Genomic DNA, 26,548 nt, shown 5'->3' with positions numbered 1-26,548 from the left:
TTAGTTAATTGCTATTAAGAATTCACAAATGTCAGACTGAGAAAAAAGACAAATGTAAAATACTAGATTTGGGGATTAATAAATTAAAAGAAAAACATGCTTAAGAGAGCATATTTATTTAATATTAAACAAATGTGAATATATCAGTCTTAGAAGCAGGTTGGTTTTATCTTAGTTGAAAAATGTTAACAAGGAAAAATTTTTTTTCGGTTTTTATTCATTTTTTTAATATTAGGAAAATTTTTTTTGATAAGAGATGTCAGAGTACTTTTCCTGTATTAACTCAATTTTCTTGAGAGTTAAACATATAGAAAATTGAATACAGTATTTTGCTTTTAAAATATGTATTTAAAATTGGACAAAGCTTAATAATTATTGTTTGTCAACTTCTTCCAAGTAAATGCTTCTTAGATTTAAATGAGATATTTTCCCAAATGTATTACTTTCAGATCATTACAGCTTTTTTTTCTGTTTTTGTTTTTCATTTGTTTTTCTTGTTGTAATAAATTGCATTCCAGTTCTCTAAACTATGAACTAAACAAAGAAAGGTTGTACCTCCTGAAGTATATTAATCCAGAGTACTTTGGAGTAATGTTAAAATGTGTATAATATTCACTACCAAATAGCATATTCAAGAGGAAAATAAATATTCTATACATATACATTTTAAAACCAATTTGCATTTTCAGGACTTGGGAATCATCCTGAATGCCATTGCAATGACAGATATAGGCCTTTATGTAGCTCCCTATAACTTACAGAATTGTGTGGGAGAGAGTGTAAACTATAATGTAAACTATAATCCATGCTCAGTGGCAATGCCCCAAATGTGTTCATCAATTGCAATGAATTTACCACACTAATGAAGGACGTTGTTTATGTGAGAAAATGTGGGCGGTATGGGGAGCAGGGCATATGGGAATCCCCTATATTTTTTATGTAACATTTATGTAATCTAAGTATCTTTTTAAAAAATTTTTAACAAAAAAAACAATTTAGAGGTTTAAAAATACTTGAATTTCTGGTTATACAATTCCTAAATTCAGTTAATAATTGAAAATACTAAAAACTGCCGTGAAATTTTTATTAATATTGTTTCTTTTTTTTAAGGTATGAATAACAGTGATGGATTATTTGAGAGGTAAATATCCTAAAAGTTAATTCATAATTTTACTTAAAGTTGAATATAAATGATGTATTCTAGAAATTTTCTTGTTTATATGTATGTGAAATTCTACACTACACACCTTTTATTGTTTTAAAGGAATATAATAAATCCCATTGGTAATGGGGTATTGTACAAAACTGAGAATTGTTGTGTGTCTTACTGTTTTGCTGTAGGCGATTAGAATACAATGACCTACATTTGTTACCTTTGTTTTCAGTAAATATATATTAAAATTTCTGTAGGCAAGACCTGTAGAGGTTTTTCCTTGGGCCCTATGTTTGCTTTTTTTAGAGTACCTACCAAGTCATCAGTTACTGATGGTTAGTCTTTTCCACTGGGAGATGCTGGAATTACAGAAATCAAAAGAACAATAGATAGGTTTATCTCTTTGTGTTCGTTTATGCTTTTAGAGGGCATAGTTTTATACATGCATTTTTCCTTATGTAATTAAGTTGTAGATGCTAACTAGTTTTTCTCAAATTGCATTTGCAAATGAAGTGTTTCAGTAGATCCACTCCAGATGACTGGATTGACTGATATTGCAGATATTATTGATGATCTAATAACAAAAGGTGGAGTTTCCAGTGAAGAGCTTGGCCTAACCAGACAACAAGCTAAGACTGTCTCCAGGTAATCATTGAATACTTGGCTTGTAATCCATTTAAAATGTTTATGGTTTGAGGATGTTCAAAATTGGCCATATTTTAATGTGATTTTTATGAAACAGATTCAAAGCTCAGAAGAGATTTTTTCTTCATAAATACATTTTATGATGTTTATGTGTCATTCTTTCCTCTCCCCCAATGGTTTATAGATGGTTTATTTGACTAATACAGTATTTTTACAAGTTTTCCCAAGATCTTATCACTCTAAGTACAATAGAATTTAATTCTATTTCTTCTCAGAAGTAATTAATGCTTTAAAGTCGTAGTATTCTACCCTAAATAATAATCTTTGGAAGACATTTAAAATGGCTTTTTCTTGGAACATTAGGTTAAAATGTGTTGAAGGAAATTAAATGTATTTTACAAGGGAATTAGATTCTTATATATATATATTTTAATTGATTTTGTAAAAATATTACATTAAAAAAAATATATGAGGACCCCTTCAACCCCACCACCCCCATCCCACTACTCCCCCCCCCAGCAACACTCATTCCCATCATCATGACACATCCATTGCATTTGGTAAGTACATCATGGCCCATACTCTCCCCCATTCCATCCAGTGGGCCCTGTGAGGATTTACAATGTCCGGTGATTGCCCCTGAAGCACCATCCAGGGCAGCCCCAAGTCCCTAAGACGCCTCCACATCTCGTCTCTTCCTGCCAGGGAATTAGATTCTTATATGGTCTTGATATTAGGTCATAATACAGCAGTTAATTCCACAAATTAAATAGAAATTGTCTTTTATTCTTTTGTATACTATTTCCATGCAGCAGCCTTGTAAATTCATTTAAAATACACCACATTTTCCTTGAGGTATTAAGAAGACTTGAACTAGTAAATAAAGAAGCATAGCTGCTATTATAGGTTTGACTTTTTAATATACGCTAAGAGGTATGTGTGTATATATATATGTATGTGAATATATATACATTTAATAGAATCACATATTGGAATTGTTACTTTTCTTAAGTGTATGATCATTTTATGAATAATTCATCAATATTCTATTAAATGTCAAGAATTAGAATAAAAATAAAACATGATTTATACTCTTGAATGCAGCTGGAATTATAAATTTATGGTATGACTTAAGACTAAGTTGTATCAGTGTACCGCAGAAGCTTAGGGGAAGAGAGCCAGGCAAGGAAGGCACCTTCATTAACTAAGGTATTTGAGCTGTATCTCAAGGATCCACAGAAATTCATGTGACTGGTAATTGGAAGAATGGATATTCTAGACAGAGAAAATATAATATGCAAATGTGTGATAGGCTATGAAGAGCAAGGAATTAAATGTGACTGGTGTTTGAGGGTTGCAAGGGAAGAGTGGGGCTAGCTGGAACTCTTGGCTGGGGATTGGGGACCAGAGGCACTCACTGAGTTCACCTTATTGGGCAGCAGAGGAGGAGTCAGCAAAGGGCTCAAAGACCCGAAACGGGAGCTAGTTAGAGGTAGAGATGAAGTGTATTGGAATGTAGAGTGTAGGGTAACAGGAGTAAACACAGGAGACTCTCTGGAGGAATTGAGAATGCTAGCTTTTCAACTTGGAAGACTGAATTGATGGTAATTTCTTTACCAAGATAGAGAGTGCAGTTTTAGATATGTTGTAAAGTGCCAGGAGAACATTCACCTGGTAATGTTAATTGGTAGGTTGGTTTTAGGGCCTTCATGAAGAAGATGCCAAGAGAGGATTTAGATGCATAAGAGATTTATTTGGAGAAATGCCAGTGAGGGAAAAAGGGGAGAGAGCAAGAGGAGGTGGAGACAGCTACCAGACTGCTTTGACAGTATGGATCTGATGCAGTGTTGAAGGGCCCCAAGACTCAGCATAGAGCAATACTCAGGGCTATAATTTATAACGGCAAAATTGTTCAAAGCAAAATCTGCAAAGGGAAAGGGGGCCTGGTGTGAAATCTAAGGAAAATCAGGCATAAGCTTCCAAGAATCCTCTTGCAGTGGAGCCATACAGGACACACTTTAGTCTTCCAGCAATGAGTTGTGACAACATGTATGAAATGTTGTCTACCAGGGAAGGTCATTAGACTACTCATTGCCCAGGGATTGGTCAAGTAGGGCCTGGTTGAGTAGGCATCCTCTACCTAACATGCACCAAGATGCCAGATTCCCAGAAGGAAAGCAGGTGTTCAGCATAAACTACATTATTTGTACAGATACTTTAAGCCCAATGAGTCACTCTTAAAAGTTTTGGAACTGGCGGGAACTCTCCTGAAATCCAAGTTCCAGTGTTGGACAAGGGCCAGTCTTTCTCAGGATCGTAGTCTCAGGCCTGCAATTTTTATTTTTTTCTCCATACACGCCTATGAGAGAGAGGAGGAAGTAGGGGTGGGTAGAAAGAATCTAAGACTACAGTACGGTTTTAAGAAAGTTTTGGCTTTGATGATGGGAGAGTCCTCAAACTAAAGTTGCCAAACAGAGGAGTCCTGCCTCTCACATGAATGTTTACCTGCATTATATCCCTGCTATGTTCAGCCATTGGCTGGGAGCAGCCCTTTGGCTGCCTGGCCTCAGTATAGACGCAGGGATGAATCCAGAAAGGCAGCAGCTAGAGCCTTTGGTGAATTATGCTTCCTGCAGCAGGAGATCTGAGTGGCATATTTTCATGGCTGCCACAGTCCAACCCTTACACGTACAGACGAGCAGCTCCTCCATGGTTCCCATGACCTCTTTTTCTGGAATGAAATTTAGAAGAGGTTGGTTAGTGAGAGGAACTATAGCTGTCACTATAGTTGATCTCAGGGCTGCAAGTGGTACTTATATTCTCCTTACTCCACTATCCATTCTAAATTCCCTTTACCGTCACCTTGGCAGATATTGCTAACATACTGGTATGACCTAAACCTTCCTTCCTTGGGGACTGAACCCTTGATAATCATACCCTTCTCATTCTCTGCTACAAATGGCATGTCCTTTCTTTAGAATCCCATGAGGTCTTGCCATAAACTCCATAATGCATTTTTTCTTAACACTGGCATATCTGATACCAGAGTCTTCCAACACATATGGCCCAAGTGGCACCACAGCCTCGACCTGCTGCAGAACACGTTCTTGCTCTGGACCCCACTCAGAGTGGTAGTCTTCTGTGTCGTCCAGTATATGGCCTGTAGCAGTATTTCTAAGTATGGAATGTTTGGCTTCCAGAACCCAAAGAGGCCTACCAGGTGCTGTGCTTCCTTCCTTTAGCTCTGAGGCAAAACTGTAAATGGATAGTGTTGACTATCCCACATCAACACAAACTATTTTTTATCTTCTTTTTAATTCAGAATGGAAAAGGACACATTCCCAAGTCAGTGGCCACATACCAAATACCTGAGGCTTTATGAATCTGACCTAGGAAAAATACCACATCCAGCTCAGCAGCTGCAGTCAAGGCTACTGCTTAGTTAAGGCTACAGTAGTCTGCAATCATCTGGTTGGTTTCTTCTTCAGGGATCAAACTGGAAACTGAAATGGGGATAATGATAGGGACTAATATCAGTCAGGCCCTGTGTCCCAAAGTCCTCAAAATTTCTAGTAGCCGCATTTTTATAGTCTACAGTTATCTGAGTACTGTAGGCCCCATGCAAGAAGTATGAGGGAATCGTAACAGTATCTACTTGTCACAATATTTCAGAGTCTTTTTTCCTAGGGACCTGGCCACTTCTATGGTCAATGGAACTGTAGCAGTTTTAGATAATTGATGAATTCCAAAAAGAAATATTGGATTATGCTTGTAATCTGATCTGTACCTGGGCATGATTGAGTTATGATTAGGGTTTTGATTGGGCCACATCATTAAGGCGTTGAGTCCCCAACCCTTGGTGGGTGGGGACTCGCAGATAAAAGGCATGGCAAAGGACAGAGTTGGAGCTTTTAATGAGAGGGTTTCTGATATTGGAGTTTTTATGTTGGAGTTTGATGTTGAAGACTTAAGCTGGAGCCCCAGAAAGTAAGCCTGCAGAGGAACGAAGCCAGCACCAGGAAGAAAGGAACCTTGAACCCAGAGTAAAGCAAGCCCCAGGAACGTAGGAACCCCGGAAGCCTGAACCCTTGATGTTGGCAGCCATCTTGCTCCAAATAGACTTTGGTGAGGGAAGTAACTTATGCTTTATGGCCTGGTATCTGTAAGCTCCTACCCCAGATAAATGCCCTTTATAACACCCAGCAGATTTCTGGTATTTTGCATCAGTACTCCTTTGGCTGACTAATACAGGAACCAAGGTCTAAAAATTGGCTCAGGTATGGAAATAGAACAAGAGATTGTGACTTTTTATTGGGACAATCACTTTCAGCCTCCTGCACTTTCATTCTTCCTTATTTTTGGTTGTAGATGTTAAGCAGAATCCTTGTTGGCTGCCCATCTATTCTGTCACTAGGGATGCTGTTCTCTCTTAGCCATCAACACTCCTCTGACCATGCAGGTAATTTCAGTAATTATAGGCTCCATTATCCTCACGAGTATGAATGACTCAGCTTTTAGACTGCCTATCCTACCATCAGCCCTGGCCTGCAGAGGAGGCCACCACTGAGCTTCTTGGTGATGCTGAAGCCCTCTCACCAGCACATTTTTAATGGCGTTGGAGAATGGTATGATCTCTGCACCTTCCATGGAACCTAATCCTTTTTTGGGTCTTCTGGCCTTACATAACATATCCAATTCAGTCTGCCTACTTACACCAGCTACCTCATTTCTATCTTTTAACATTGGACAAGACAACTCAGGATTTCCACTTTGCTCACTGTTGGCCATTTCTTTTCCCAGGCTTCTAAGAGCTATCCTAGCTGGTTGTTTGCCCCATTCCTGGGGTCCTACCTTGCCCAGGGTGCTTAATCCTGTGTCCTGAGAAAGTGCCTCTAAGTCAATGAATTGTTTATCTGGTCTTATATTTCAGTCCCCTTGATCAGTCCATTCTTACAGTACCTCGCTGGTTCCTAGTGGTACATGCTAGCTAATTCTTGCAACACCTTTGGTGTATAGTCTCTTTTCTCTCTTATCAAGCCCAGCACATCCCCAGTTGGGTAATGCTTGGATTTATCCTTAGTTATTGGACTTGAAGCCAGGAGACAGTTTGGGATAGCTCCTGACAGATATGTCTGTTGCCACATGTAGGAAAAGCCTCTGAAGCTAGTTTTTACTAAGGAAATGTAGGACATTTCTGAGAGCCCTGAAGGCTCAGGGGGATTTGCAGACCCAACATGCACAGGGCCTTCCCTGTGATGTCACCTTTCTTTGTAGGATCTCAGGTTTTCCTGCCAGGGCTCTGCCTGTAGCATAAGACCTCTTTGGCTAGCATTCAGGCTTTTCTAGAGAACTCTGAAGAACTCTATCAGATCTTCACTGCTGCTTTTCCACTGCAGAGGAGAAGGGTCTTTTTGTAACTTCCAAAGAGGTCTTCTGACTCTCACACTTACCCTTTACGTGCTTGTTAATGGCTCACAGTTTTTATTCCTCTGTTGGTATTAATAAAACTTAGCAGTACCTAGCCACTCCCACATTTTTTTTAGGATTGCAAGCCCAGACTCCCAATATCTTTCAAATACTAGAAACATCACATATACTGTGGTGTTTTCTTCCATCTCGATGTTTTCTGACACCACCACCAGTGAGATCTTTTGTAATTGGGTTGCCACCTTGTGCCAGGGACTCTCCATGGCTCATCTACCATTTAGGATGTTGTCCTCTTGGTACACTGGGTGATGAGTGAGTCTGGCTCAAATCTCTAATACTGCCTGTTTTCTCAGACCATGATCAGTACAACTTACATTAGTTTGGATCTCCTGAGAAACAGAAGCTGAGGTGGAATTAGATGTACAAGAGATTTACTGAGGTTTTGAAATACATGTGAGGGAAAAAGGAGGAAAAAAATCTGAGGAATTAAGGAGAGGTGGCAGATTATAATGCAGGTCTGACTCTTCCCTGTGAAGGAGAGAGGGTGTATTAGTTTGCCAAAGATTGCCGGTACAAAAATACCAGAAATGAGTTAGCTTTTATAATGGGAAATTTACTAGGGGTAAAAGCTTAAAGTTGCAAGTCTGCAAAAATGTCCTAATCAATGCACTTATCAGAGATGCTTTCTCACCAAAGTCAGCTACTGGGGATCCTGACATCCTGCCACATGGTGAGAGAAGGTGACAGCCCTCTCTGCTGAGGTCCCTCCCTTCCCATCAAGAGTCACTATCTCCAGTAGCTGAGCTGTGGGTGATTAGGCATATGGCTTGTCTCTCCTGCCTTGAGCTGCGCCATGGACCCAGCCCCATGGGGGCTTTGTGCCTCAGCTTCAGCTGCTAGTGATCCTTGGATCCTCTCTCACACGTAGTCTGATCAAAATGGCCGAACTCTCATTCTGTGTGTCTTCTATCTCTCTGGGTCTTCATTTATATTAGGCTTCAGTAAGAGGGCAGAGACCCAGACTGAGTCATGCCTCAAAAACAATGTAATCAAGATCCCTTAACCTAATCTAATGTAATCAAATGGTCTCACACCCACAAGAATGGATTAGGTAAAAAAAAAAATCATTTTGGGGGATTCGCTAAATTCAAATGTCAAAGACAGAAGCAGGGTTGGATAGGTAGAATCTAAGAGTGCAGTATAGTTCAAAGGACATTTCAGACAGTTCGGCGAGAACTTCAGCCAAAGTCATCCATCAGAGGAGTCCTGTTTCTTGCAGAAATGGGCCTGCCATGCTGCCATTGTCGGTCATTGCTAGAGTTAGCCATAGGAAGTATAGTGTGGGAGTAAATTCAAAAGGGCAATGCTTGGAAGTCATCTCTGTACTCCAGGCTTTGGAAGTGATTGTGATAGTCCAGAGAATAGATGATAGAGAAATGAGACCAAAACAGGTCTTTGAAAGACATCAAGATTGAAATGGTGAGCAGGGAAGAAAGGAGCCAGTGTTTCAAGAGTTAGGAAAAGATATAGGTAAAAGAGTTTAAAGGTGAAGGGGAAAGCTGATGTGTCAAATGTTAGAAGTCCAGTGGGATGAAGACTGAAGAGACCATTTGGGCGTCTTTCTTTTTCTTTTTTTTTTTTTTTTTTTTTGTAGTAACTTGGATTTTTAAAAAAATTTTTTATTCATTTTTTAAAAATATTACATTCAAAAAATATGAGGTCCCATTCAACCCCACTGCCCCCACCCCACCACTCCCCCCACAGCAACACTCTCTCCCATCATCATGACACATCCATTGCATTTGGTAAGTACATCTCTGGGCATCGCTGCACCTCATGGTCAGTGGTCCACATCATAGCCCATACTCTCCCACGTTCCATCCAGTGGGCCCTGGGAGGATCTACAATGTCCGGTAATTGTCCCTGAAGCACCCCCCAGGACAACTCCAAGTCCCAAAAACGCCTCCGCATCTCATCTCTTCCTCCCATTCCCCGCACCCAGCAGCCACCATGGCCACTTTTCCCACACCAATGCCACATTTTCTCTGTGGACCTTGGATTGGTTGTGTCCATTGCACATCTATGTCAAGAGGAGGCTTAGATTCCACATGGATACTGGATGCAATCCTCCTGCTTTCAGTTGTAGGCACTCTAGGCTCCATGGTGTGGTGGTTGACATTCTTCAACTCCATGTTAGTTGAGTGGGGTAAGTCCAATAAATCAGAGTGTAGGAGTTGAAGTCTGTTGAGGCTCAGGGCCTGGCCATCATATTGTCAGTCCAGACATTAAAATCCCCTAGATATATCTTAAACCCCAGCACCAACTACAATTCTAGTAAAGTAGCATGAAAGTCTTGTGAAAAGAGATCCCTTCTGTGTCCAGCTCCATCATGCAGAAACACCAGCTCCAAAGAAGGGCCAACTGACATGGCAGTGAACCCCATCTGCCATGACCATAGAACCTGTGGGTCTCCTTAGTTGGGCGTCTTTCTGAAATTGTTTTCAGTGGATTTCAGGGGGACAAGTTGGAGTGAGTTGACTAGAGATCATAATTGTATACTACTTTTCAGGAAGGAGCAAATCTTTCTAAATAAACAATGTTTAGTTGTAATATTTCTTATCTGTATAACAAATTTAAAAACAAATGATGCCTTGACTGTGAAATTTCCTAGGATTCAGCATATGTCTGGCAGACGTCCACAGAGACCAGACAAGGAGAGAAGAGAGATTCAAGTCTGGATGAAAAAAAAACGAAAAGAAAGAATGGCAGAGTACCTAAGTCAGCTGGCAGAAAAGAGAGGGCAAGAACATGATCCTTTCTGCCCCAGAAGCAATCCAGTAAGTCTGCAGTGCAAAGGGTAATGGAATTTTAGAATTATATACAGCTTTTTCCTGCTAATACTCAGAAAAAGGAGTAATATAATTGGGTTGTATTTTTAATTTGGCATAGAGAAAAGTCAACATTTTACTTAAGTCAGGTTAAGAAGTGACCTTAATAGAATGTAGCAGGGTGTTCTGCAAACTATGTTCTATTGAACTATCTTAAATATTTTTTTTCTCACCCAGGCTAATTATGGCTCTAGCATTAGCCAAATGAGGAGGTTGACCAATTAGAGTTATTCCTTTAACTTTCAATGAGCTAGAAGGGCAGATGAACAACTGACCATGTGTGTATAAAAGTCATTTCCTGCCATTTTAAGAAATCGCTTTTTTTTCTGTAAGTTATCTACAAAGAATACAAAAAACTTTATGGCCCAGTCATCTGCCAACAGAACAATGACACTTCTGTATATATGATTTTTGGTGTTTTCTTTTTTTTCAACTGCTTTTAAACTATCAGTATCAATTTGTGAGCCCTGGCTATAGACATCACTCTGGCTATGCCAAACGTTTTTTTTTTCAAAAATTGAAACAAAGCAGTTTTACTTTGATAATCACATTAATATGAACATCACATTATATTACACTTAGATTATAGTTTACCTTTTATTTTGTCATCTGAAATAAAATATAACACTTCATTTTTTCAACAAGTTCTATAAGAAAGTGAATTTTCCAGATAAGGTTGTCCCATGTAAGCACCAAATAGTACAAAAGTGTATAATTTACTGACCTGTCTCTGGGGAGAGCATATTGGTGGTTGCATATAACCTTCTCTTAATAGCTCTGAAGACATGATTGAGACCTTCAGCGCAACTGAAGTACATAACCAGAATCTTAAAGTTTGGTGTGTGTGTGTGTGTGTGTGTGTCTGTATGTCTGTATGTCTCTGTGTGTTCTCCCATCCAGTGAAGGGGAGGGTGATTCTGATATTACCCTCCTGGTGAGTGAAGCAAAAGCCCAACCAAGATGATGAGAATTTTGTGCCCAAATTTAGAATAAGTTAATTCTGAGATCATTGGGACTGTTTCATAGACTTTGTGACATCTGCCTCAAGATCAAAAGACACTTGTTTACTTTCAATTTCTGTTTGAGTGAATGTATGTGGTTGGTGAGGGTTTATTGTAATTAAAATTTTCATTATAATTTCTATTAGAAGTCAATAAGACCATTAGTTTATCACTGACTACTTCTCTATAGGATCTTGAGAACGTGAAGTCACTTCTGTATGCCTGCTTTTTTATATGTGATAGTGTCTGAAAAGACTTAACCTCATTAGTAACTTATAACAGTCATACAAGATATACTTATCTGACATTTGTCAGTCTGCCTTATGGTACCTAAATTTTGCAGTTTACAATTCATTTGCTGTAGTAAATTCTGTTAAATTTTTAAAAACATCAAAATTATGATTTTAAATTGACGCATTTCTGCTTTATCAACTAAGCTCTTGATGAGATTAATCACAAAACTGAGTCCTGAGAGTAGATTTGTCCATCCCTAAAATGTTCCTACTTTCCACTTTAAATGCAGCTAATAAGTTTCTCCTCTTTTGAGAAAATACATTACCTTAACTAGTAAAACAGATTTTATATTCCATTTATTAAATTGGATTTTACTTTAATTACATGATGCTTCAACTTAACATTTGCATGTTTTGTGCTGAGGTAGGAAGCTTCAGCAAACATGACAGTGTTTCGCACTCATTCCTAAAGAGCAAAATTATGTTTTAACCTTCTATTAAAATTGATTAGTACAATTTCATGTTTTCCATGGACCATAATGGCTTAATTATTTAAACTGAACAATAATGAATTAACTGGATATTTCTTGTATAGTTCTGCATGACTTCAAGGGAAATTAGGCTGAGACAGAAGATGAAGCATGAAAAAGACAGGTGAGTTTGGTAGCTCTGCCCTGAGCACTTCTCTAGCTTGCTCATCCTAGGCATAGACACTGACTTAGGAATTCCATTTTTCATACCTGTCCCCTTTTTTTGATAAGCTTACATTGGGAGAAGTCACTGCAAAGGAAAAAAAATAGACTCATTAGCCTTTTTAGGTATTTGTTTTCAAATAATTATGTGTTCCATTCAGTTTTTATGACTCTTATTTCTCCTGTTTCCCTCCTCTTCCAGCCTAGACATGTGCATGCATTTGGGAAATCCCACATGGGCTAAAAGCAAATACCTTTTAATAATCGTCCTACCTAATGATTTTCAGAATTCTGATGAACAGGAACATTTAAAAAGCATTGAAAAAAGCAAATACCAGATAATCTTCAAACACTATGCTTCCTCTAGAAATATAACTCTTAGTAAATGATATTTAACTCTTTGTCTTAAGATTGGTACTCTCTGACCACTACAGTCGTCGACTCTCACAAGCATATAATCTCATGAATGAGCTGTTATCTGACTCAGTGCATCCAGCAGCAACTGCACAGAACCGTTTGCCTAACAAGCCCAAAACTGCTCAAGTTTCCAGATGGCAACGCTCCCCTTCTCCAAGAGGGTAAGACCAAGGTTTGGAATGTCATTTGGCAAGATATCTTTGGGCCTGATTAGAAGGAATGAAATGCTTTTGAGACCCAAGTGCATTGTATGTGTCTACCCTGCTCAAACTTATGATGATAAAGTGAAAGAGTCCCATAATAATGAGGTTTTTTTTTTTAAAGATTTATTTATTTCTCTCCTCTTCTCCCCACCACCCCGGTTGTCTGTTCTCTGTGTCTGTTTGCTGCATCGTCTTCTTTGTCCTCTTCTGTTGTTGTCAGCGGCATGGGAATCTGTGTCTCTTTTTGTTGTGTCATCTTGTTGTGTCAGCTCTCTGTGTGGGCGGTGCCATTCTTAGGCAGGCTGCACTTTCTTTTTGCGCTGGGCATCTCTCCTTATGGGGCGCACTCCTTGCACGTGGGGCTCCCCTAAGCGGGGGGGCACCCCTGCGTGGTACGGCACTCCATGTGTGCATCACTACTGCATGTGGGCCAGTTCCACACGGGTCAATGGGGCCCGGGACTTGAACCGTGGGCCTCCCATATGGTAGATGGACACCCTAACCACTGGGCCAAGTCCGCTTCCCAATAATGAGGTTTTTATAAATTTGTAGAATCACCAAGAAAAATGGCAAAATGGTGTTAAACCTCAACCTAAGTTATAACAAAGTACTTCAATATGCCTAATATGATTTCGATATCTGTTCAATACTGTCTCTTCTTTCCTGCAGTTTTTGTTATTATATGCATCTGTAATTTGCCTCTTAACTGATCTCCCTATTTCCCCACTTGTCTCCACTCCTGTAGAAACAGACATTCCCCATCAGCTCATAGCTTTTCCCTCTGTTATCCTCTCTACCCAACCCAGTAATGCAGTTTAGATTGTAGACCAGTTATATATTTTAATTTTAAGTCCAAACTACTTTTACCTTCATGGGAATGAACTGCAGTGGGTTTGGACAAGAGTCCATTAGGCAGGAAATAATTAAACATAAAATTTTAAAAAAGAGTACCCAAGTGTACAGTTTCTTGTATATGGCAAACAAACACACAGAGTTACAGCCATTGGTTATCCATAAGGTGAGCATGAATTGGCACTACACTTTTGATAAAAATTACCACTTTACACAAAATAAAGCATTAAGGCTATAAACATAATCACATAATCTAAGAACCTAGAGGAAATGCTACCAACAAACCCAAATATAATCATATCACTTGTGTGCATAATTTGGGGTTTACTCAAAATACCAGAGACTCTACTTGAATCCTTTTTAAAATACAGCAGAGTATAAATGTATAAATAAAAGACTATATAAATCAGGAAGCAGATGTGGCTCAGATAACTGGGCTGCCTACCACGTAGATCACTGGCTTGGATCCTGGTGCCTCCTAAAGAAGACAGTGGGCTGTCACGACGGGCAGGTGCAGCAAGCTGACACAAGAGACAGAACAAGAGGGAACATAATGAGACACGCAGCAAAAGCAGGGAGCAGAGATTCCTGGTCCCTCCTAAAGAAGACAGTGAGCTGATGGGACAGGCAGGCATGGCGAGCTGATGCAACAGGCGGGTGCGGCAAGCTGATCCAACAAGATGATGCAGCAAGAGATGCGAGGAGGAAAAACAATGAGAAACACAAAGCAGGGAGTGGAGGTGGCTGAAGCGGTCAGGCACCTCCTTCCCACATTGGAGGTCCCGGGTTTGGCTCCCAGTGCCTCCTAAAAAGAAACAAGGAAATAAATGCTTATAAAAAAATAAAAATAACAAGGAAGAGGAACAGACACAGCAAGTGCAAACAACAAGGGGAGTGGGGAAAAAAATAAATATTTTTTAAAAACCTATATACATAAAAATACATAAATAAAAGACTGCTATCAATGGCATGGGGTACTTGAACTGGGTAGAGAGATAACCAGAACAACTTTTAAAGAAATGAAGTTCATGGTACTAGAAATGAATACTTTTTTGAGGATTATTCTACATTAATTGTATCACTAAAGTACAGAATCTAAGCAGTTTCAAATGAATGCCTTAATCTCAGCTGTAATTTGAGCCTTTGTAATATAAAGTTTATCATTGATAAGAGATTCTAGGAAAGTAATATGTAATTTCTGCTTTAGAGAGAATCAACATGGACACAATTTTTCAATAAATCGACCTGGAAAAGACAGACATATTTGCAAATCAAGTTATACCCAAATGGGGAAACCTTTTGGGCAACCTCCAGGTTCACCTTGGACAGCTGGTAAGACTTCAAGCTTTTTTGTTATGTGATTTGGATCTATTCCTTCTTGTCCACGTTTTTCTGTTTTTTCTTTTGCTGCTCAAACTTTTTGGTATAAGGCAGTCTAAGAATCCATTGCCTAATACAAGATCCAAAGATATTCCATTATGTTTTCTTCCAGATATTTTATAGTTTTAGTTCTTATATTTAGATCTTTAACCCATTTTGAGTTAATTTTTATATATTGTGTGAGGTAGGGGTCCACTTTCATTCTTTTGCATGTGAATAACCTGTTTTCCCAGCACCATTTGTTGAAGAGACCATTCTTTCTCCTTTGAGTGGGTTTGACACCTTTGTCAAAAATCAAGTCATCATAGATCTGAAGGTTTGTTTTTTTTTTAATTTTATCACCCCCCCCCCCCCATTGTTTGTGCTTGCTATCTGTTCTCTGTGTCCATTTGCTGTGTGCTATCTGTATATGCTTGGCTTCTCTTTAGGATGTACCAAGAACTGAACCTGGGACCTCCCATATGGGAGAGTGGTGCGTAATTACTTGAGCCTCCCTGCTTTGTTGTCTCTCTCATTATGTTTCCTCTTTGTGTCTCTTGTTGCATCAGTTCACTGCACCAGCCCATTGTGCCAGTTCACTCTCTTGCTCATCTTCTCCAGGAGGCACTGGGACCCGAACCCAGGACCTCCCATGTGGTAGGCGGGAGCTCAATTGCTTGAGCCACAGCTGCTTTCCTGAAGGTTTATTTCTGAATTCTCAGTTCAACTCCATTGGTCTATATGTCTATCCTTATGTCAGTACCACACTAGTTTGATAAATGTAACTTTGTTTTAAAATCAGGAAGTTATGAGTCCTCCAGCTTTGTTCTTCTTTTACGAGGTATTTTTTTGCTATTTAGGGCCTCTTACTTTTCCGTATGAAGTTGATAATTGGCTTTTCCATTTCTGCAAAGAAGTCTGTTAGAATTATCACTGGTATTGCATTGAATATGTAAATCACTTTGGGTAGAATTGACAACAATATTTAGTCTTCCAATCCATGAACATAGAATGTCTTTCCATTTATTTAGATCTTCTTTAATTTCTTTCAGCAATATTTTATAGTATTCTGAATACAAGTTCTTTATATCCTTGGTTAAGTTTATTCCTAGATAGACGATTCTCTTAGTTGCTATTATAAATGGATTTTTTTTCTTGATTTCCTTTTCAGATTGTTTATTACTAGTGTATTTAAAGACCACTGATATTTTTGGCTTGATCTTGTACCCCATCACTTTCCTGATTCATTTCTTAGAACTAGTAGCTTTGTTTTAGATTTTTTGGGATTTTTCTCAGTATAGGACCATGTCATCTTTAAAAAGGTAAAGCTTTACTTCTTCTTTTCCCAACACAGATAACTTTTTATTTCTTTTCCTAACATAATTTCTCTGGCAAGAACTTTTAGAACAGTGTTGAATAGTTGTGGTAAAAGTGTGCATCCTTGCCTTCTTCCTAATTTTAGGGGGAAAGATTTCAGTCTTTCATCATTGAGTATGATGGTACCTTTGGGTTTTTCATGTATGCCCTTTATAGTGTTATGTTGAGAAAGTTTCCTACTTTTCTGAGTATTTTTATCAAGAACTGGTGCTAAATTTTCCACATCAACTGAGATGATCATCTGGACTTTTTAAAAAAGTGATTCTGCAAACTTGTTTTTGTTTTTCAATTTAACATTGCATCATTTTTTCCATGCAATGGATGAAGATCCCCTGCTAGAACACAGAGCACTGCAGTTGGTCAAAAGGCTACTTTAGTGGGAGAGGCACCTGAAGCATAGCACGGCATATGGCAAATGCTTGCCCGGAAAATGCAAGGAAAGAATCTTAGTTGATTTATATTGATTTCTTAGTTGATTTATATTGATTTTCTTCATCCTGAGCTGGGTGCTTTCCTGCAGCCCTTGTTTTGGTCTCGGAGTTCATGCTTCTTTTAGCTTTCCTGTGCTCTCTGACTTTCCCTCCTTCTCTGGCTTTTCCATATCCTTTAGGATGTCTTTATCTTCTGTCTTTCCTCTGTTTTCTGTCATTCCCTCATTTTCTAACTTTTCCTTGTCTTGCAGAGTAAAAATCTACTTCTAGCTTTCCTTCATCTGGTGGCTGTCTTTGTTTTCAGTCTTTACTTCGTTTTCAGGCTTTCTTTCCCTTTCATTGAAGAGGTTTTTCATGTTGAGTTTTTCCCTCCTTTTCCTATCCTTCAAGGATTCTGCAGGATAGAATAATGCCTCCTCTTCTCATTGCATAGAGTGCTGGGAACAACAGATAGATGCACACACCTGATAGAACCTGGAGTACCAACAAGGATCCCAGAGACATAAGAAGATGATGCCACAACACAATTACAGGGAGGGCAGGCGAGTCGGGGGACAAATATGTGTTTTCATTTAGTTATTTATTTTATTAGTAGTATTTTTTAAAAATACTTAGATTACATAAATGTTACATAAAAGTCTAGGGGATTCCCATATGCCCCACTCCCTCCCCCTCCCACACTTTCCCACATTAACAACATCCTTCATTAGTGTGGTACATTTGTTACAATTGATGAACACATATTGGAGTATTGCCACTAAGTATGGATTATAGTTTACATTATAGTTTAAACTCTCTCTCACACAGTTTTGTAAGTTATGACAAGATGTGTAATGAACTGTATCTGCCCGTGCAACATCACTCAGGACAATTCCAATTACCCAAAAATGCCACCATATTACACCTTTTTTTTTTAGGATACTTAGGTTACATAAATGTTACATCAAAAATATAGGGGATTCCCATATTCCCAACTTCCCACACCTCTCACATCTTCCCACGTTAACAACATCCTTCATTAGTGTAGTACATTCATTGCAATTGATGAACACATTTTGGAGCATTGCCGGTAATCTTGGATTAAGTTTACATTGTGGTTTACACTCTCTCCCACCCAATTCTGTAAGTTATGGCAAGATATATAATGACCCGTATCTGTCATTGCAGTGTCATTCAGGACAATTCCCAAGTCCTGAAAATGCTCCGTTATTACACTCTCCCTGCCCTCAGACCCTCCAGTGGCCACTGCCTCCACATCATTTATATTTAATTTTCTCATTAATTGTATTTGGCTATTTTATTGGCTTCATTTTTGAAGAAGTTTTGGATCACAAGTTTTGGATTACAAGTATTTTTTTTTTATTTCATTCTATTAATGTGGTATATTATATTGTTATTTTGTGTTGCACCACCTTTGCATTACTGGGATAAATCTCACTTGATTGTGATATATAATCTTTTAAATGTGCTATTGGATTCAGTTTGCTTGTATTTAGTTGACTATTTTTACATCTATATTCATAAGGGATATTGCTTTGTAACTTTATTTTCTTTTGATATCTTTGTCTATCTTTTGTATTAGGGTGATGACCTCAAAGAATGAGTTAGCAAATGTTTGGTCTTCAGTTTTTTGGAGGAGCTTGAGTATGATTGGTGTTAATTCTTTGATAAAATTCATTTAGTAAAGCCATCTGATTCAGTTTCTTTAATTTTTATCGGTCTGTTGAGGTCTTCTATTTCTTCTTGAGTTAGTTTAGGTAATTTGTAGGAATTTTTCCATTTCATCTAGGTAGTCTAATTTGTTGACATAGTTGTTCAGAGTATCCTCTTATCCTTTTTATTTCTGTGGGGCCAGTAGTAATGCCCCCTTTGATTTCTGGTTTTAGTTATTTGCATTTTTTTTTCCTTTATTAGTCTTGCTAAATGTTTGCTAGTTTTATTGATTTTTTTGGTTTCTTTTGGTTTCGATCAACTTTTGCTTTCATTGATTCTATTTATTTTTTTCTCTGTTTTCATTTATCTCTGCTGTAATCTGTGTTATTCCCTTCCTTCTGCTCACTTTGGGTTTAGTTTGCTTTTCTTTTTCTAGTTCCTATAGGTGTGCGGTTAGGTTACTGATTTGAGATCTTCTTTTTTAATGGAAGACTTAGAGGTATAAATTACCCTGTCAGGGAAAGTGGACTTGGGCCAATGGATAGGGCGTTCACATACCACATGGGAGGTCCACGGTTCAAACCCTGGGCCTCCTTGACCCGTGTGGAGCTGGCCCATGTACAAGGAGTGCCGCAAGGAGTGCCGTACCACGCAGGGATGTCCCCTGTGTAGTAGAGCCCCACGCGCAAGGAGTGTGCCCCGTAAGGAGAGCCACCCAGCGTGAAAGAAAGTGCAGCCTGCCCATGAATGGCACCCCACACTCAGAGAGCTGACACAACAAGATGCTGCAACAAAAAGAAACACAGATTCCTGGTGCCACTGATAAGGATAGAAGCGGTCACAGACAAACACACAGTAAATGGACACAGAGAGCAGACAACTCAGGTGGGGGGAGAGAAATAAAAAAAAAATAAAGCTGGACAGATTCACACCCCAGCTATTCCCAGGGTTATATCTTAGCCAGCTGAGTCTACCAATCATTACTCAAAATTGGCAGCCAACCGTCTCCTCCTTCCATTTTTGGGAAATGGAGCTTCCAATTCCAGCCACAGAATAGCTCCTGGGGCCGTTTGTGCCACCAGAGTTGGATAATCACCAGCCTCCACAGCTTGTCTGATAATTTCCCAGAGAGGGTGGTGCAGGTCCCTGCAGCTTCCTCCCTGCTGGAGGTGGTGCTGGGGCCTAGGCTAAAGCTGCCATCTGATCTGGATGATCAGCCAGTTCCCACAAGCACTGTGATTTTCAGTCTGCCCCACTCCCCCTAGTGCCAGGCACAGAGTTAAGATGGCGGCCACCGGCCTCTTTCTGACCTGGACAGGCTCAAACTTTAGCTTTTCTCAGGATTATACTTTAGTCTGCTGAAATTACTCATCCATAGCTGAAGTTGATGCCCAACTGTCTCTTCCTCCCCTGTTTTTGGGAAGTGGAACTTTCAATTCCAGCCATGGAACAGCTCCCGAGGTGGCTTGTGTCTCCAGTGGAGGATGGGCACCAGCCTCCGTGGCATGGAGTGCTCTACTTACAAGTCTTCTCTGTAGATGGGCAAGCTCACCAATCCTTTCTTCTGCCTCCTCAGATTTGCTATTATATGCTATTATATGATTCCAATGTTTTTAAATTTCATTTATTGCACTTTTCATTCCCATATGATCTGTTTCTTGGTGTGGATTGTAATTTTTTCGTTGGTGTCTTAGCATCTGGATTACTAAAGTATTTATTCTGGGTGCAGTTTTTCTCTTTATTTTAGGGCTTCCTGCCCTTTCTCACTTGATGGTTGTGTGCTAGGTGCCAAGGTTGTAATCGGTGCTATAAGCTGTGGAGGCTCAAGCTGCCCTCATTGTGCCAGGGACCAATGAAGCGTCTGCCAACTTTCTCCTTTGCCAGGGGTAGGGACAGAGTTACAGTTGTGTGGAATAATCCAAGTCATGCAGGCCTACACTGTATTTGCCCAGATGATGAAGTTGCACACGCCTTTCTCCCCTGTCTGGCACGGGGATGGAGGTACAGGTGTGGGCAGCAATCTATGCAGTATGGTGAGCTTGAAGAAATGGCTTCTGAAAGTGAACATACAAAAGAACAGATGAAGAAAAGAATGGAAAAAATTGAACAAGGTCTTAGGGAACTAAATGATAGCAAAAGCATGCAAACATATGTGTCATGGGTGTTCCAGAAGAAAAGAAGGGAAAAGGGGCAGAAGAAATATTTGAAGAAATAATGGTAGAAAATTTCCCAACCTTATTGAATGACATAGGTATCCGATTCCAAGAAGCAGAACGTATACCCATCCAAAAAAATCCGAATAGACCAACCCCGAGACACATACTAATCAGAATGTCAAATGCCAAGGACAAAGAGAGAATTCTGAGAACAGCAAGAGAAAAGCAATGCATAACATATAAGGGATACCCAATAAGATTAAGTGCTGATTTCTCACCAGAAACCATGGAGGCAAGAAGACAGTGGTCTGATATATTTAAGATACTACAAGAGAAAAACTTCCAACCAAGAATCTTATATCCAGCAAGACTGTCTTTCAAAAATGAAGGCGAGATTAGAATATTTACAGATAAACAGAAACTGAGAGAATTTCTAAGCGTGATACCAGATTTTTAGGAAATACTAAAGGATGTGCTAGAGCCTGAAAAGAAGAGACAGGAGAGAGAGGCCTCAAAAAGAGCCTAGAAATGACGGTTATATTAATAAAAGTAACAGTGTCAAAAGAGTGGTGAAAATAAAATATGACAGATAAAACTCAAATAAGAATAAACTTAACTAATGATGTAAAGCACTTTTATTCAGGAAACTGCAACTCAGTGTTAAAAGAAATAACTGGAAGAACATTCCATGCTTATGGATTGGAAGACTAAATATCATTAAGATGTCAATTCTACTCAAATTGATATACAGATTCAATGCAATCTTGATAAAATTCCACCAGCATTAAAAAAATTGTAAGAGTTTTGCTTAATTTCTATTTTATCAGATATTAGTATAGCCATCCCAGCTCTGTTTTGCTTACTATTTGCATGGAATATTTCTTTTATTCACTGTTAACCTACTTGTGTCTTTGAATTTAAGGTGAGTCTTTTGTAAACAGCATAAAGTAGGGTCATGGTTTTTTTATCCATTCTGCCATTCTCTACCCTTTGAATGGAGAATTTAATCCTTTTACATTTAAAATATCTATTGAAAACATGATCATCAAATTTATTTGGAAGGGAAGGGGTCCTGAATAGCCAGAAACATCAAAAAAAGGAAAAGCAAACCCTCATCTCCAGCCTTTAAATCATAGTGCCTACCTATAGTGGTAAAAATAGCATGATACTGGCATAAAGACAGATAGATAGACCAATGGAACCAAATTTATGGTTCAGAAACCGACACTCACATGTATGGTCAACTCATTTTTGAGTAGCCTGTCATGTGGAAATGGATAGAGTAGATGGTAACACATAGTAAGTAACAGCTAGTTTATAAATGGTGATGTGACTGAAAATGGTAGTCTAGGGATGTAAATGTCAATTGACAGAATACAAAAGAATAATCTAGGAACTGAATAGCACAGTAAACCAAGAGGTAGGTGAGAATTGTGGTTGATGGTACAGATGCAAGAGTGTCCTTTGTGAGCTTGAGCAAATGTACATCACTACTGCAGGGTGTTGGGAATGTGGAGAAGCTTGGGAAAAATACAGTTGGAGTGACCTATGGACTGTGGTTAACAGTAATAATATTCTTGCATCTATGAGAAAGATGTACTATGTTGATAATGACGCAGTATGGAAAATGTGAGCTAAATGTACACTATGGACATGGTTCCAATCAGATGATATTATCTTATCTGTAGCAAATGTTCCACCACAGTGTGATGTGTTGATGGAGGGGTGTTGTTTGGGAATTCTGCATATGTGCATGATTGTTTTGTAAGTTTAAAACTTCTGTCATAAAAAATATATTTAAAAAATAGCAATAGGGTGGGTTGGGGGAAAAACACCAAATGAAAGATAAGGACTGTGATTAGTAGTAAGATTTTGACAATATTCTTTCATAATTTGTAACAAACATCTCACAGCAATGCAAGGTGTTGGTGGAGGTTTGATGTGTGGGACCCCTGTATGATGTTATGCATATTTGCTTTGTAAGTTCACAACTTTTACTATACACTTAATTGTTTACATATGCTCATATATAAATGATATAAAGATAATAATAATAGAGTGGGTTGGGGGAAAATACTTTGGTTATTAGTAATATTTTGACAATGCTCTTTAATCATTCGTTTAAAATGTTCTAACAACAATGCAAGGTGTTGGTGGTAGGGTGAGTTATGAGAGTCCTGTATGATGCTATATATGTTTGTTTTGTAAGTTCACAACTATTACTATACACTTACTGTTTATGTATGTTTATGTGTGAGTGATATACTTCAATAAATTTTTTTAAAAAAATGAATTTAAAGAAAGGACCACTGGTGTGCTATAATGAGAGGACACCAAGTGTCAAAGTAGAGTTTTCCGTTCCTTCATTTGCAATTTTGTTGTGCTTTCTTAGTTCAAATAAACCACTATTTGTAGGGCCCCTACTATGAGCAGGGCTTGGTGAGTGGATTCAAAGTTGATTAGGAGAACATTTCTACCCTCAAAGAACTTAGAGCATGGTATGTGAAAATTCATGCATGCATACTGAAAAGTAAATACGTTTTCTGTGTTTGTAGGAACTGCCACTTTTACCATACCAAAAAAACCTGGTAGAGCCAAAGCATCAATAAAAAAGGCTGTGCAGTCTTCAGTTACCTTTCAAAAAGGTAAGTTATAAAGAATGGAAAGTTCTTGGACTTAATATTAAATTTTAAAAAAATCATAAATCACTCTTAGAAATTTCAAACATAGAAGTCAGAATGAAGGGTATACTTATGTGGTGCAGCTTTTTGCTTTGGAACCAGCTTGTTTGGAATCCTAGTTCACCACTTAATCTGTAGCCAAGGGCAAATTTCTAAACTGTTTATGTAAACCTCGGTTTTCTCACCTACAAAACGCAGATTTTAGTAGGGGCTGAGCATAAAAGCAAGTACTCAGTAAGCTGCTGTGATCACATAGTCATGGAACACAGAGACTATAAGTTTGAGGATTTTAGGTCTGATTTTGACCCATTTTTTAATACTTTCCTGAACTAGCTGTGTTCACCAGAGAGAGGGAAATTATACCTAAAACATTAATTCTTGATGTCACCCTTCATCCCACTCCCCATCCCGTGTTCCTCTTCACAGTGTAAAAGTACTGTCACGACCATTCCCCTATTAGTTCTCTGTAACAACTATAGTAAATTGGGAGGGCAACTGTTAACCCTACATTTTATACCTGAGGAAACTAAGGATTAGAGAATTTAAGTGACCTGCCTTAGTCTCCTTAGAATAATGCAAATAAGAACTAACAGTTACAGAATATATTATACCAAACATTGTATTAACACCTTTTGTGCATTATCTCACTTAATCCTCATATTAATTCAATGAGATTTGTACAGTTATCCTCATTTACAGAAAAGAACTAAGTTTAGTGGGGTGATGAAGAAGGGAAAACAATGACTTATATGTACCGTATAAATGATGAGAAATATGAAGTAGTGTAGTTTACTATAATGCCTGTCTTCACTGCTACCTCCATTATTTGCAGATTCATCTTCCAGTTCACCACATCTCTCTTCACATATATCTAGTCTGCTATTCAACTTGACTATCAAGTTTTTAATATCCAGGGCTGTGTTTTCCAGCAGTTCTATTTGGTTCTTTTTCCCTTCTTTTCTTTCCCCATATGTGCATTAAAACCCAAGCCCCTGAAAAACAAACAAGCAAACAAAAAACAAGCCCCTAACTATGAGGATCAATTTCTGAGTTTAGCAGCATCAGTTCCTGTACCTCAAATTTTGTAAGTCTCTCATTTTAATCTTTTTGTGAAATGATTTTAAGTTTACAGAATACCCAATAGTTTTTATTTTCCTCTAAGCAAATATATAGTAATATCTAGTTCAACAGATAAAATGCCCCAACACAATGTTGCCCTCTAAAAACAACTGAATATATGTATGTGCAATTTACATAATATTGTTTATGAAAGCTCCAGAGACCCAGTGTTTAATGTTACTCAAGTGAGTTATGATCTAGTATGAGACCTTGACCATAGAAAGTTCTAAGTATGTGTTTCGTTGTCCAGGGAATAAAATGCCTATGAGAGGGAAAAATTGAGTATGACTCTAGTTTTAGACTGTGGGTCACCAAATAACACAGGTAGGGCAAGAGGAAGAGCAGAGCTTTCTTTTGGGGGTGACAGAGGTAATGGGTTCAGTTTTGTAGTTGTTTCAGATTATTTTGGCTAGACTCCATAAACGCTGTTTGGCAATATGTTGTAAAGGAACTCAGTGTCAGAAAGCTTTCTCTGGTCTGACTAGAGAAAAACTGCTTCCTCTATGCAGGAAGCCTGTGAACTTGTCAAGCTGGTTTCCACTGTGCAGTTTCTTCTTGATACATCACTTACCATTTTCCATAGAAAGCTTTCACTACTCTCTCCTGGGGAATCTTTGTAGACAGCTAGGAACATCCTAATTTAAAGATTTGCACATTTTCAGTTTCATAGAAATTTTTCGTTCTGTGTTTTAATCTCAAGATTGGATATCACAAATAAATCCTAAAGAAGTGCACTCTGACCTGAAGAGAAGGAAATTGCAAAGCCATCTCTGGTCAAAGCAAGGTGAGAGAAAGCCAATGATAAGTCTCTGAAGGTGTGTAGATACCTGATAAGAGACTTATCCCCAAATGTGGTACTGTTAACCATGTGTGATTTCAACAGACTTGATGATGGTTTGATTTTATCTTTCATTTTGATTGCCAATAATTACGTTTACTTGACAAAACAAGAGGCTTGAAGTCTAGATATGAAATTAATTGTAGCAGATATGGGGGTGCAGTTAGTTGGTGTTTACAACCTTTGTTAACCCCTTGTCATATCCAGAATTCTAGAAGGGACAACTTCAGCCTCCATTTGTTTGCATCTACTTTGGAGAGAGTGCCTACTCTTGTGGTTACAATGTTGATTTAACACCTGCTGGTTTCTCTTTTTTATCTTTCAGTCTCACTTTTTCTGTGTTTTAACGGTTGTTTTCTTTTTTACCACAGTTTGTTCACATGTGTATTTCCCTTTTCTGCTTATAGATTTTTTCTTCCATAATATTTTTCAAAATTTGTTCCTTGGTAAAATTTATTGAAATTATTATTATTTTACCATGAAATTTTTCAGTGATACCCATCCTACTCAATGGTTCCTTTAAACAGCAGAAAACAGTCAATCCTTTTTCAATTAAAGCCCAGCTCTCAAGTGGAATGCTTAAGTGGCAACCACAGGGGCTACTACAACATTAATCTGGTTTCTCTTTCAGATCCTTGGGGCTAGTCAATAGAAATCCAAAGACTTCTTGTCCCATCTCCTCCCCTCTCCTCTTTGGCACTAACTCAGGAAGTAAGGTTTTGGAAAGCTTGTGTTTAGGGGACTCAAATCAATAGATCTATTTCTCACTTACAGATAGATTATGCTAGGGGCCCCCTCTGAGTAGTTATCCTATCACCCCAAAGAATAGAAAGTCAATATGCTTGCTCAGGTTTTAGGGGTAGACCATCTACATCATATTGGACAAACCTTTAAGCCTCACTTTCCTCATTTGCAAAATGAATATACTAACACTTTCCCCATAGGATTGTCATGAAGAGTAGTCACTCAACAACCATCCATTGAGTTGCTTCTACATACCAGGCCCTGTTAGCAATGAACAATGCAGACAATGGCATGTAAAGAAGAGAGAGAGAGTGGCTGGGTTAGTGGGAACTTCTTTAACTGGGGTGGTTAAAGTCTCTTTGAGAAGTGAAGATCCTGAATGATGAAAAGGATTATCATGTAAACAGAAGCAGGAAAGTTCCAGGCAGAGGGAACAGTAAGTTCAAAGCCTTAATACAAAAACTTGGTGAGACAGAAAACATGGGAATAAATATGGGAAAGTGATCAGAGATATAGTTGGAGAGAGAGGTTAGGTACTGTAGGCTGAGGTAAGGAGTTTGGATTTTATTCTGGATCCAGTGGACTCAATTAGGGGGAATTAAGCAGGGAGATAATATAATTTGTTTATGTTATAATTTATGTTTTAGAACATGTGAGAGGGAAAGGAGAGAGAGATTGC

General features: G+C 38.5%; 1 protein-coding gene across 2 annotated transcripts in view; it reads left to right on the top strand.

The window, feature by feature from the left end:
- Positions 1-26,548, top strand: part of CPLANE1 (ciliogenesis and planar polarity effector complex subunit 1) — a 174,408-nt gene that overhangs the window by 144,755 nt on the left and 3,105 nt on the right. For both annotated transcript variants that reach the window (XM_058307927.2, XM_058307923.2), the window contains exons 45-52: positions 1,111-1,141; positions 1,667-1,798; positions 9,897-10,062; positions 11,943-12,001; positions 12,450-12,617; positions 14,719-14,843; positions 23,043-23,132; positions 24,988-25,071. In XM_058307927.2, the coding sequence (XP_058163910.1) occupies positions 1,111-1,141; positions 1,667-1,798; positions 9,897-10,062; positions 11,943-12,001; positions 12,450-12,617; positions 14,719-14,843; positions 23,043-23,132; positions 24,988-25,071 (855 nt within the window). The remainder of the gene's footprint in view (positions 1-1,110; positions 1,142-1,666; positions 1,799-9,896; positions 10,063-11,942; positions 12,002-12,449; positions 12,618-14,718; positions 14,844-23,042; positions 23,133-24,987; positions 25,072-26,548) is intronic.

The sequence above is a fragment of the Dasypus novemcinctus genome, chromosome 2, assembly GCF_030445035.2.
Source record: "Dasypus novemcinctus isolate mDasNov1 chromosome 2, mDasNov1.1.hap2, whole genome shotgun sequence".
In the NCBI taxonomy this organism is placed as follows: Eukaryota; Metazoa; Chordata; class Mammalia; order Cingulata; family Dasypodidae; genus Dasypus; species Dasypus novemcinctus.
This window is presented reverse-complemented; position numbering and strand designations above follow the sequence as displayed.